The sequence below is a fragment of the Lepidochelys kempii genome, chromosome 17, assembly GCF_965140265.1.
Source record: "Lepidochelys kempii isolate rLepKem1 chromosome 17, rLepKem1.hap2, whole genome shotgun sequence".
Taxonomy (NCBI): Eukaryota; Metazoa; Chordata; order Testudines; family Cheloniidae; genus Lepidochelys; species Lepidochelys kempii.
The window spans coordinates 24,589,918-24,602,209 of NC_133272.1; the positions used below are offsets into that span (position 1 = coordinate 24,589,918).

Consider the following 12,292-nt stretch of genomic DNA (forward strand, 5'->3'; position numbering starts at 1 on the left):
AATGGCCACGGGGTCAGTGACAATGCGGGGAACCAGCCCCACACTAGTCGGCCCTGCCCCGGTCTGCAGCGCTGGTGTATCTGTGGGTCCCGGGGTGCTGGAGATGAGGGAATATCTGTTACTGGACCAACTTCTGACCAGCTTTCCCGCGGCCCAGGTCCTTCTCGGGTGGGATTCCCTGCTCAGTGTCACTGCGGCCGGGAGTGCAGGAGCTGGGCTGGGCTGTCCCAGGGTTAATGGGCGGGAGGCAGGTGCACTGGACTCTGCCCTGCCCGGCTCCCTGCTGCCCCCGCTCCTGCCCCACCTCCCCCGCCTGCGGGGCTGGGGCATCGGCGGCGGCCCTCGCTCCCTGTCTCGCTCCTGCTTTCCCAGGGACGCTGTGCGGTCGGCCAGCCCCGTCCTCCCGCTGAGCATCCATCGCAGCCCTGCCCCTTTCGCCGCCTGCGAGCCAGACGCGCCCCGAGCCGGAGCAGGCGGCGGAGCCTGGCGCCGCGGTCGTGCCAGGGCCAGCCGGCGGGTGGATGAGGTTGATGCTCCTCTGCTGCACCTGGAGGGACGAGCCGATGGGAGAGGACGAAGGTTCGTGCCCGGGGCCGGGCTGGGGCCGCTGCGCCGCCTCTGCAGATGCGGGAGCCCCGCCAGCCGGCGGCCGGGCAGGGACAGCTCCGGGCGGCCGGAGCCTCTTCTCATCCCCCGGCCCCGGCTGCTCCCCGGCCGCTGCCGCGCCCCCTGCGTGCCCAGCCCGGCCGCTCCGGCCACTGCCCGGCCGGGGGCTGCAGGAGCCCCCGGCGCACCCCGCAGGGAGGAACCCCGGGCCAGCGCTTGGCGCAGGGGCTCCCGGAGCCCGAACTCCTGGGTTCCTTTCGCAGCCCGCAGGGACTCGCTGTGACCTTGAGCGAATCGTTTCCCCTGCTGCAGTGGGTTTGGACGGGCGGGCGGCTCAGGGCTCGGACACGTTGCTGGGCAGGTGTGGAGGGGGCTCCCACTGGCGCGACTTCGTGTCCCGGGCCCCCCGCTCCCGGCCAGGCGGGCCCTTTGTGATACCGGGGAGGCCTCCGCCGCCTGGCTCACTGCAGGCAGGCAGCCCTCAGGGGGCAGTTGGTGGCCAGCTCTTAGCCCTGGGCTAGAGGTTGAAGAGCCCATGGCCCCCTGCTGAGCCACGAGGTGCCCCTCACCCTACCTCAGTCCTGCTCCGGTCAGGCCAGGGTTCCCAGAAGCTGCCCCCTCCGTCCTCCTGCAGCCAGGCGCTCCCCCCGTCTCTCCCTGGCTTGGGGTTCACATCCCACTGCTCACATTCCTCCAGCACAGGGGATAGTAACCCTAGCATCTGAGCCCTCCCCCTGGCCAGGAGGTGCATGCTGGACAGGAGCTTTCTACATCCCTGCTTCTATTCCCTGGGACATCAGTGGCCTTTCTCTGGCCCTCTGGGGGTCACCTAAACCCTCCCATCAAAGGTCCCCTGCTCCCAACTCCCCAGCCACCACTCCCAGCTCCAGGCTGACCAGACAGCAAGTGTGAAAAATCGGGACTGGGTTAGGGGGTAATAGGCACCTATATAAGACAAAGCCCCAAATATCAGGACTGTCCCTATAAAATCAGGACATCTGGTCACCCTACTCCCAGCCCCTTGCAATGCCGTTTGCCAGCTGTTCCCTAGCCCTGCAGCCTGGCCCTGGCTGCTGGGGGTTCATCATTTCAGGGTGTGGCTTGTCACAGCCCCTTGGCTCCTTTCCTGCTGTGAGCTGGGGGCCTGGCTCCCAAAGCAGGAGGGAGCAGACCTTAGCCTGGCCTAGGTGATCCTGGTGATTAACAGCTCCCTCTTGTCCTGGCTGCCCTGCCTCCCACACCAGCGCATGGCCCCTCTCCATGCCCACCTATCACTTTACTGCCGCCAGCAGCTCTGCTTTCAAGCCATTCTGCTTCCACCCCCCGCGGAGCCGGGCTCCTGTGACTCAGTACTTGGGGCCTCCACTGCCCCCACGCCGGGGCCCTCTCTCCTGACAGCTGGGGAGTGGTTCCTGGCTTCTCTTGGGCAGTGGGGACCCCCTGCGCCCGCTGACACCCTGCACACTCAGCCTGCTGAGGGGCCCTGACCTTCTTGCCACCCCACATCTCCTCCCCCATGCCTCATCCTATCCTCCCCTCACACTCCTCACCCCTGCACACCTCCCCCTTCCTTCCCCCTCATGCACTTTGCTCTTCCCCTGCTCAGCGAGTCACCTGCCTGACAGCATCTTCTTCACCACCTTCCCTCACCCATTCATGCAGCCCTCAGGGCCAGCAGGGCTCCCCACCCCCGCCTTTCCCAAACCAGCAGCCTCCACTGCTCTCTCCCCTGAGCTCTGGACTGGCCCTGGGGCCCCTGGGCTGAGTCTGCCCCGTGCTCTCCCTCCACCCCACTCCGCTTTGCGCTTCCCACCCCTCACCTGCCAGTCAGAGGAGACAGAGCAGCAGTCGTGGGCACTCAGGGCGGCGCTTGCATCACCAGGGAGCCCCACCGCTCTCCAGGGCCCCAGGCTGGCCCAGGCCACACTCCTGACTCCTGCCAGACACCACACGCCCAGGGCCTGTCACCCTGCCCCAGCCTGAGCCCTGATGTGACTCTGTCCCAGTCCTGCTCTTCCAGCACGGGCCACGGGCACTGGAGGGGGCAGCTCTGGCTGTGGCTGGTGGGGACCCCTGCCCCTGTTATAGAAACCAGCAGGGGATCAGTAAATATAGGCAAGGTGAGTGGAAAGTGCAAAGAAGCCACTGGGAGAGCACGGCTATGCCTGGCTTGTGTTGCACCTCCCCTGGGCCAGAGGCCAGGCTTGGTCAGGGCCCAGAGATGGGGGCTCAGGGTCAGCATAGGTCCCAGTGGGGGATGGGAAGTCAAGGCCTGTGTGGGTCTGGAGGACAGGGGTCAGGGTCCATGCAGGTCCCAGTGGGGGAGGGGCATCAGGGTCACTGCAGTTCCAGTGTGGGAGGGGGTCAGGGTTTGTAGGTGTTGCAGTGACAGCATGGTGGGGAGTGTGTGGCGGGGGTGAATGTCAGTGTGAGTCCATGTGATGGGGGGATGAGGCTCAGAGTTACTGTGAGTCCTGGTGATGGGCAGGTGGGGGTGGGGGAGGGTCAGTGCAGGCCCTGTGGGGAAGGGGAAGGGAATGGGTCCCGGTGGCAGACGGGCTGCGGGCTCTCAGGTGTGAGGTGGGGATGTGCCCGGCCTAGTTGTTCTTGCTCTGTAGCGGTTTCGGTGCTCCTCGCACAGGGGTCTGTGGGACTAATTGCGTGCCCGTTTCTGGCGCCATCCCACCAAGGCTCGCCATACCCTGCACACCTGCCAGAGCGTGCTGCTGCATAGCCTGCCAGGCAGTCGCTACATCACATTCCCCTTTCACTGATGGGGAAACTGAGGCACAGAGCAGATAGGAGATGTTCTATGTCCCCCCAACTCAGGAGTCCTGCTGTCCTGTCCTGTCCCTTTACCACCAGCTCCCCCTGCTGCACGTCTCTCTCCATAGTTGCCTCAATGCATGCAGGTGAGGTTAGGTGCCGGGCTTCCACGGGAGAAGGGCCCTCAGGGCTCCCCGAGCCAGATTGACTCTGCTGGGGCTGGCTGTGCCCTCGCATGGGGGTGCAACAGCCTGTGCTTCTTCTGTGCCCTGCAGGAAACGACCTGCCTGTATGTGCGAGCTGTGGCCACAGTATCTACGATGGACAATACCTCCAGGCCCTGAACGCTGACTGGCATGCTGACTGCTTCAGGTAGGAGCCACATGGGACAGGCATGGAGGTCTCCAGCCTGCGCTCCCCAGCTAGAAGTCTAGCCAAGGCTAGAAGTCTAGGGACAGACACTGGTGTCACCTCCTGGTCAGGGCTGCAAGGTGGCAGCATGTGTACACACACACACACACGTGTCCATGTCCTGCACAGATATACACTCATGCACTGTCACACACACACAATGTCCTGCACAAACACACACATATGCAATGCCTCTCTGGCACACAACTTCCTGGGGTAAGGGCCCTGGTCCCAGCTAGCCGTTAGACTTGGGGTGGGCATTCCCAGGGTGGGCTGCAGTTCTCCCCCGGATGGGCTCTGGGGCCCTGGCACACCCTGGCTGCCTGTGACCCTGGCAGTCTGCTTTGGTTTCTTGCTTGCTTCCCTGGGCTCCTCTCTCCCCTCAGCACCTGCTCTTCAGGCTTCTTCCCAGCCCTCAGCACTGGCCATGTCACCCAGACTGCCCAGTGGCCTGGCCACAGGAGGGAGCCCTGTGCGCTGCGTGGGGCTTGAAGCCTCTCCAGCACTCAGTCAGCGAGGGCTGTCCTCCAAGCCAGGCGCCCCAGGCATGCCAGGTGTTCGGACAGGCCAGCCGGGGTGAAGGGGCGTTTGCTGCTGCAGCTGGATCCCAGATGGGGTGAAGCAGAGTGTGAGCATGGCGTTGCTGGGCCCCTGCGCTCCCTGTCACGGGGAGCCTGCAGGCTCCCAGCCACTCCTCTCAGAGGCCTGCCCTTCAGTGCCACACAAGTGTGCTGCCCCTCACATCTGTGGTCGCAGCACAGATAAATGTCATTCCACAGGGAGGGCTCAGACACCAGGCATGCAGCATGGAGTGTGTCCCTGGCCTGGGGAATGGGAGTGCCCAGCCCCTGGCATCCTTGCTGCAGCCTGCCTTCAGCTTGACCCACCCAAACCTTACTGGGGCCCTGTGTGCCAATGCTTGCTTCAAGGGACCTCCCTGCTATTCTACTGCAGTCCCAGCCTCTCCCAGCAGGGGCGCTGTAGGGAGTGGAGCAGGAGTCCTGGCTGTGGGGGAGCTCCCAGCTATTTCTGCTCTGGCATCTCCCAGCAGGGGGTGCTGTGGGGCGGTGTGAGGGTGGCACCCTTCATTATTATTATTACTGTTTGTGTTACCGTAGCACCTAGCAGCCTGAGATGGCCCAGGACCCCATTGTGCAAGGTGCTGTACAAACACAGAACAAGCTGACCCTTTGGCCTGTCCCTGGGGCACAGTGATGTCTGCAAGAAGCCTGTCTGGGAGCGACACAGATTCCGTGGGAAGCTGGGCTGCTCTCTGCACTCCACAGCCCCATGCGCTACTGCAACTGGGCAGCCATTAATAGCAGCAGCAGCAGCAGCTGGAGAGCATGTGAACGGGGCCATCTGCTCCTCATTAGCCTGTGTGCCGGCTAAGCCAGAGCCAGGGAAGGGAGCGGTGGACTGTGCATCGCATCCTGTGTGCTGGAGTCCCCAGAGTGGGGGCAGGCTTTTCTGGGGCCAGGACAGAGCCAAGCCCCTCTGCCCAGGCAAGGGGGTCAGCAAGCGTTTCTCCTTCAATCTGTTGAGGGGGCAGAGGGGTGGAAGTTGTGACGGTTCCCTCCTCGTGCCGACACCGTGACGGTGCCCCTGTGAGCAGGGCGAGGCAGCACCGGGGTTAATGCCGGCAGCTGCACTGGAGCTTTGCTGACAGTGGCGTAGCCAGCCACCGAATTGCCGCTAGCGCCAGTGCAGCCCTTCCCAGGGCTGGCAACACAGCAGGGCTCTCTGGAGCTGGGAAAGCCCCGTTCCCTTGGGGTGCACACATGGGTACCTGCCCCAGGGCTCTCTGCACTTGGCAGGTATGCACCTGTGCATCTGCATCCTGGAAGCTGTGCATGCGACTGGGAGTTGGGTTCGCTGGCAGGGACGCTGCGAGTTTGTGGGCAGGGGTGAGCTGCGATGTTGGAAGGCAGGGCATGGCCAGGCACAGTGCTGTTGCAAATGGGGGAAGAGATGTGGGAGGGCGTGTATGGGTGGTAACAGGGCCATGTCCATGTGGACAGTAAGCTGCACACGTCAGTGCTGATGTTATGCATGGAACAGTGGGGTGACATGCGGGTTGGCTGGTGTTGTGTTTGCAGGCGTGTGCCTAGGGAGGGGAGGCCTGTGAGTCCCCATGAGGAGCTAGCCCAGGGGAGGCGCAGCAATGGCTGATGCAGGGCAGGCTGCTGGCTGTCACTGAGGAAGCCACCTCCCTGTGTGATTACAGCTCGGTTTCCTTTCCTCCTCAGGCTGCTGGCTGTGGTCTGGGGGTGGGGGGAAGTGAAAGCAAGTGTCTCTCCCTGAGTCACTGAGGACAGAGCTGTGGGGAGCAGGCTGGGGAGGAGGGGATGATGTCATGGGTTCCTGGTCTCTCTCCCTCTCACTTAATGCGTCTGTAGGAATTAGAAGCCACAGAAGTGTGTGCAGGGCCTCCCTGGCCAGCTGGGGGAGGCGCCCCCACAGCTGAATGCATGGCCCCACCATCCTAGCAGAGGCTGTGCGTGAGTGCCGCTCACTGAGGCGGGGGCCACACGGCCCCGGACTCCAGTTCTGGTTCGGAGGATGCTGACTGCTGTGCTCAAGAAGAGCCGCTTCCTGAGTGCTGGAGTCAAGTAAGTGTGTGGGGCTGCTCTGGCTTGCAGCTGAGCCTCCGCCATGGCTAGGGACACTGCATCACCATGGGCTTGGGGCCACGGTGTGGGACAGTTTGCGGTGGAGTCCGGACAGCACCCTTGGGTCCAAGCCCAGGACAGGGATAGAGGGAAGGCAGCAATCCCGAGGAAAAGGCGTGTGCCTGGAGACATACTGCCAAGGAAATAGAAACTGTGGCAGGAAATGTCCCTTCCCCCCACACCCAGCCCTCTAGCCTGGAGGGCAGCTGCCCCCACACATCTCTCCTCACCGCCTGCTCACTGCTTCTCCTGCACTCCTCCAGTTAGCAGGCAGCTGAGGCCAGACCAGCTGTGGGAGGGGGAGGAGCTGAGCAGGGTCTGGTGATGCTGAGATTCTGATCATCTTCTGGGGGCTGCGGCTTCCTCCCCCAGACTGGGGGGAATTGGCCCCTCGGTGACTAGAGGAACCGTCTGGGTCGGTGGCTGGGGCCGGAATTTTCCTCCCTCAGGCCGGGGGGAATTGGCCTCTCGTGTTATGCACTTGGTAAAAAGTCTGGCTGCTTTTTGTGTGAAATATCCCCCACCTCCCCTCCACCCAGCACCGAGGAACCGAAAACCCCTCTGCTCCAAAGTGGGCAGCTGTCCCAGCCGCCTGGGCGTGTGTGTTGTTATCCCCTTGATCAGATGGGGAACCTGAGGCAGCATGAGAGGAAGGGACTTATCTGGGTCCGGGAGGGACGCTGGGGTCTGCTGGACTGAGCAAGGGTCGGGGAGCCAGGCGGGTGAGCTGGGTCTGCCTTGGGCCAAGCGGGCGCCCAGTGGGCTGCCAGGGTGGATCAAAGGCAGGTGGGTGAGCAGGGCGAGGGGACGTGCCTGGGCACTCACCATCACTGCGACCTCTGGCAGAGCTGCGCAGCGGCCAGACCAAAGGTCTTCGCAAGGCTGAGGGCCAAGCAGCATGGCGAGAGCGTGACCCAGCCGCTGCGCCCCCCCAGGGTCAGGGTCACCCCCAAAGTCTCCGAGTGGCTCATCTCTACCCCTGGAGCCGCCTGCGGCCCAGCAAGCGGGTCTCCCCTTTGGCCCTCCGCAGTGCGTGTGTGCGCGGTGCCAGGCGCCCGAGCGGGCGGGCCGAGCGGGTGAGCGCGCCGGGGCCGGGGCCGGGGCCGGGGAGCGCAGGGGGCGGGGCGGGGCGGGGCCGGGGAGCGCAGGGGGCGGGGCCGGGGAGCGCAGGGGGCGGGGCGGGGCCGGGGAGCGCAGGGGGCGGGGCCGGGGAGCGCAGGGGGCGGGGCCGGGGCCGGGGAGCGCAGGGGGCGGGGCGGGGCCGGGGAGCGCAGGGGGCGGGGCCGGGGAGCGCAGGGGGCGGGGCGGGGCCGGGGAGCGCAGGGGGCGGGGCCGGGGAGCGCAGGGGGCGGCCCCCCGCAGGTGCCGGGGAGCGCAGGGGGCGGGGCGGGGCCGGGGAGCGCAGGGGGCGGGGCCGGGGAGCGCAGGGGGCGGGGCCGGGGAGCGCAGGGGGCGGGGCGGGGCCGGGGAGCGCAGGGGGCGGGGCCGTCCAGCCCACCCCCAGCGGCCCCTGCGCGGCGCCCTCCCGGCGGCGTTTGAGGAACGCAGTCGGAGCGCGGCTTCCCGGCCCGGGTGACGTAATGGGGCTGCCGGGGCGTGACATCATCGCTGATGCCCCTGCGACCCTCGTGCCGCCGAGAAAGGGGGAGGAGTCAGGAGCGGGCTGCAGAAGCACAGCCCCGCCCCCACTGCGCCTGCCGCTGCCGCCCCGCCCCCTCCAGCCCCGCCCCCATGCGCCTGCCGCTGCCGCCCCGCCCCCTCCAGCCCCGCCCTTCCTGTCCCCCTCCAGCCCCGCCCCCACCGCTCCTCACTCTGCAGCCCCGCCCCCTACAGTCCCGCCCCCATGCGCCTCACTCTGCAGCCCCGCCCCCACTGCGCCTGCCGCTGCCGCCCCGCCCCCTCCAGCCCCGCCCCCATGCGCCTCACTGCAGCCCCGCCCCCTCCAGCCCCGCCCTTCCTGGCCCCCTCCAGCCCCCCATGGACAGCCCCAGCCCTTCCTGTCCCCCATTATCCATACCCCACCCCCTACTCCAGCCCCACGCCAGCACCCCACAACCTCCATCCCCACACTGACATCCTCAGCCCAATCTCTGACCCTCCATCCCCCCACTGGCAGCCCGACCCCCACCCTCCCAAACTCCAGTCCCACACCGATACCCCCCACTCCAGCCCTCAGCCCCTGCCCGTCACTCTCCGTACTGCCCCCCCGGCCTGACACGGACATTCCCATGCCCCCACTCCAGTCCCCCTCTCTCCGTACCCATGATCCTGACCCCACGCGCCTCTCATGAACAGCCTGCTCTCCGCCAGCCACATGCTCCTCGCTTTTCTGCATGCGTCTTCCCTACCAGGCATATAAAAGGTGATCTTCCCATGCTGTGAGCTTCCCCACAGCAGTGTCCTGCCAGAGCCCAAGAGTTCCAGCAGGCTACATCTGAAGCAGTCGTGAATTGCACTGTTCGTGCATACTGTTCAGTCCCCCTCCCCGCCCCGCTGTTGGGACTAGCGCTCCAGCAAGCCCAGCACCTGGCGCCCGGGGGTGGGGGAGTAGAGAGCTGGGGACAGGGCACAGCAGCTGGGGCCTCCCCACTGGGACAAGGGGTTCATGGGGAGCAGAGGGTTCTGCTTGCCCCCAGCAGCTGGAAACCATTGCGGCAAGTGCAGCATGAGTCAGAGCCGCTGCGCCAGGCCTAAGGACACATTGCCAGTGGGGGCTGCACATCTGCGGGATGGCTCGCTCGCCACCTTCTCGGGCTCCTGCCTGGTTGGCCAGCTGGGGCATGGCCCAGACAACGGGAAGGACAGTGCTGCTCAAGTAAGACATTCTTTAATGCATCTTGCATGGCGTGATGGTAGGTCTTGCTGAGCACAATCTGAACCAGGCAGATCTGTTCTGCAGTGTGAATGAGGATGATAAGAACCAGCCAGGGACTATCTTTTTGTTCTCTTTGTACAGCATCTAGTGCAACAAGGCCTTGATCCCTGACTGGGGTCCTAGCTGCTTGTCACGGAGTCCCTGGGTGATGCTCTGGAACTGCTCCCCATGAAGCCAGTCAGGACTCTGGGGCAGTCGCCTTTCTGTGAGCAGCCTGTCTTCAGGACACACAGCTCACACAGCTTCCACCTTCCTGGGTCTGACCTCGGAGCATTCAGCCTCCTCTGCCCCTCCGTGCGCTTCCCCCAGCGAGTCCGCCCAGGCGGTGTCCTGGGGAAGCCAGAGGGTCCTGCCCCCCAACTTCGCAGTCAGACGTGACTCTCAGCCAGCCAGTAAAACAGAGGTTTATTAGACGACAGGAACATGGTCTAAAACAGAGCTTGTAGGTGCAGAAAACAGGACCCCTCAGCCAGGTCCATTTTGGGGGGCAGTGAACCAGACAACCACGTCTGCCCTTCACTCCATGTCCCAGCCAGCCCCCAACTGAAACTCCCTCCAGCCCCTCCTCCTCTGGGCTTTGTCCATTTCCCGGGCCAGGAGGTCACCTGATTCCTTTGTTCTCCAACCCTTCAGCTCTCACCTTGCAGGGGGGAAGGGCCAGGCCATCAGTTGCCAGGAAACAGGGTGTCGGCCATTCTCTGTGTCCAGACTCCTGCACACACCTGCCCTCTAGGGCTCTGCAAGGACCATACCCCCTTACCCCACCCCTTAGAGACTTAAAAACTGCCCAGGGGAAACTGAGGCACCCCCCACACTATTCAGAGGAAACATTAAGAACAGTCCCACTTCGTCACACTGCTACTGTGCCACAAATAGCGTATGGGTGTGTCTGCACCAGGGGTTTCAAACTAAATGACCACGAGGGCCACATGAGGACTAGTACATTGGCCCAAGGGCCGCATCACTGACACCCCCCCACCACCACCGTGCACCCACCCGCACTCCACCTCGTCCATGAGGCCCCGCCCCTGCCCCACCTCTTCCCACCCCTTCCCTGGCCCCATTCCAACCCTTCCCCGAAATCCCCACCCCAGCTCCGCGCCCTCCCTGCTCTCAGGGGGTGCAGGAGGAGTGTGGGTGTGGCGGGGGCTCAGGGCAGGGAGTTGAGGTGCCGGAGGGGTGTGGAGTGCAGGAGGGGGCTCGGGGTGTGGCGGGGGGCTCAGGGCAGGGGGTTGGGGTGCGGGGTTCAGGAGGGGGTCAAAGGCAGGGGGTTCGGCTGCAGGAGGGATTTGTGGGGTGGACTCCGGCCTGGCACACACCAGGGGCAGGGCAGGCTCCCTTCCTGCCTGCCTGCCCTGCCCCCATGCCGCTCAGGGCCAGAGCCGCTCGAGGTAAACGTGGCGAGGGGCCTCGGGGAGCTGGAGGGCCGCAGAAAATAACCCCGCAGGCCGTGTGTTTGAGACCCCTGGTCTGCACTTAAAACGCTACAGCAGTACAGCTGCAGAGCTTCAGTGTAGACACTACCTATGCTGACAGGAGGGATTTTGCCGTAGGCGTCAATAATCCACCTCCCTGAGAGGCAGTAGCTAGGTGTCACGGAGTCCCTGGGCGATGCTCTGGAACTGCTCCCCATGAAGCCAGGCAGGACTCTGGGGCAGTCGCCCTTCTGTGAGCAGCCTGTCTGCAGGGCAAGAAGCTCACACAGCTTCCACCTTCCTGGGTCTGACCTCAGAGCATTCAGCCTCCTCTGCTCCTCCATGCGCTTTCCACAGCGAGTCCGCCCAGGCGGGCTCCTGGGGAAGCCAGAGGGTCCTGCCCCCCAACTCCACAGTCAGACGTGACTCTCAGCCAGCCAGTGAAAAGGGCTTGCTCTAGAGGAACACTTTCCTGAGCAACAACAGACTCTTTCTGGGACTCCCTTACATCCAGAATTATCTCTGGCCCATCTGGCGGATTCCTACACAATCCCCTTTCAGGCAAACTTACAGACTTCCTAGATAAAAGGTCAGAAGCATTCTCCTTCCCTTTGCCACACACAAGTTCAGGAATCTTTTCCTTCTTGCTACAGGTTTCCACACCCTCAGTAGGTAACACAATCATGCTCTCCTTGTGCCCTAGCTAGGATCTCACCCTGATTAGACAGAGTTGCGACACCCTTTCCCAGCCACACACTAGCAACAGGCAAAATACAAGCACCAGAATTGTCTGGTCTCTGGGATTTTACATAGACACTAACTGGATGCGACCTAGTTACACGGCCATTCTCCCGAGCAGACACAAACTTAGGACCATTCCCTTCCTGGGCTTTAGCTGAATCCAGAACCAACTCTGAGACAACTGCACGACCCTCAACCATCACAGGCTGAAAGGCCCCTTATGTCTGCTCCACAGACAAAGAAGAGCCGGACACACTTTCTCCTTTCCCAGACACACAGCTTGGGATCTCTTTTCCCTTGTCCCAGCACACAAGGCTGGTCACAGACAACTGCTTGGAGATCAGGGTAGCTCCCTCCACAGGCAAGTCAATACCCCTGACAGACACAGGCACATTTCCTTCACTGTCCCAATTCTCCACCCGGTTAACAGGTAAGGTCCAGGGACACTCATCTTCCACTCTCCTCGCCTTCCCACCCTGCTGATTAGACAAAGCCATCAGCTCACAAGGCTGCCTAGGCTCATCCAAACTTTCCTTACCAAGTGCCTTCCCACTCCCAACAGATCCCCTGCCCTGCCTGTGTCTCCCCCACTCAGCTGGGGTCTCAGCTCCCACTGTGCTCAGCGCTGCCCTTGCTGTCCCAGTGGGGGTAGGCAGTGAGCTCGCTACTTTCCTCACTGCATCAGAGCCAGCGTGAGCCCCTTCTCCAGTGTGCAAGGGGGGCGGGGAGCCCCAGGGGTCTGGTTACAGGCAGGCAGGTAGCCTGAGCCTAGCAGCTCCTCCCCGCTGCCAGCCAGGTCATCTGCC

General features: G+C 63.8%; 1 protein-coding gene across 1 annotated transcript in view; it reads left to right on the forward strand.

The window, feature by feature from the left end:
* The first annotated feature begins 433 nt into the window (after positions 1 to 433).
* Positions 434 to 12,292, forward strand: part of LIMK1 (LIM domain kinase 1) — a 40,692-nt gene continuing 28,833 nt past the window's right edge. The window contains 2 exon segments of the mRNA XM_073315415.1: positions 434 to 579; positions 3,648 to 3,744. Coding sequence (XP_073171516.1) covers positions 522 to 579; positions 3,648 to 3,744 — 155 coding nt within the window. The 5' untranslated portion in view covers positions 434 to 521.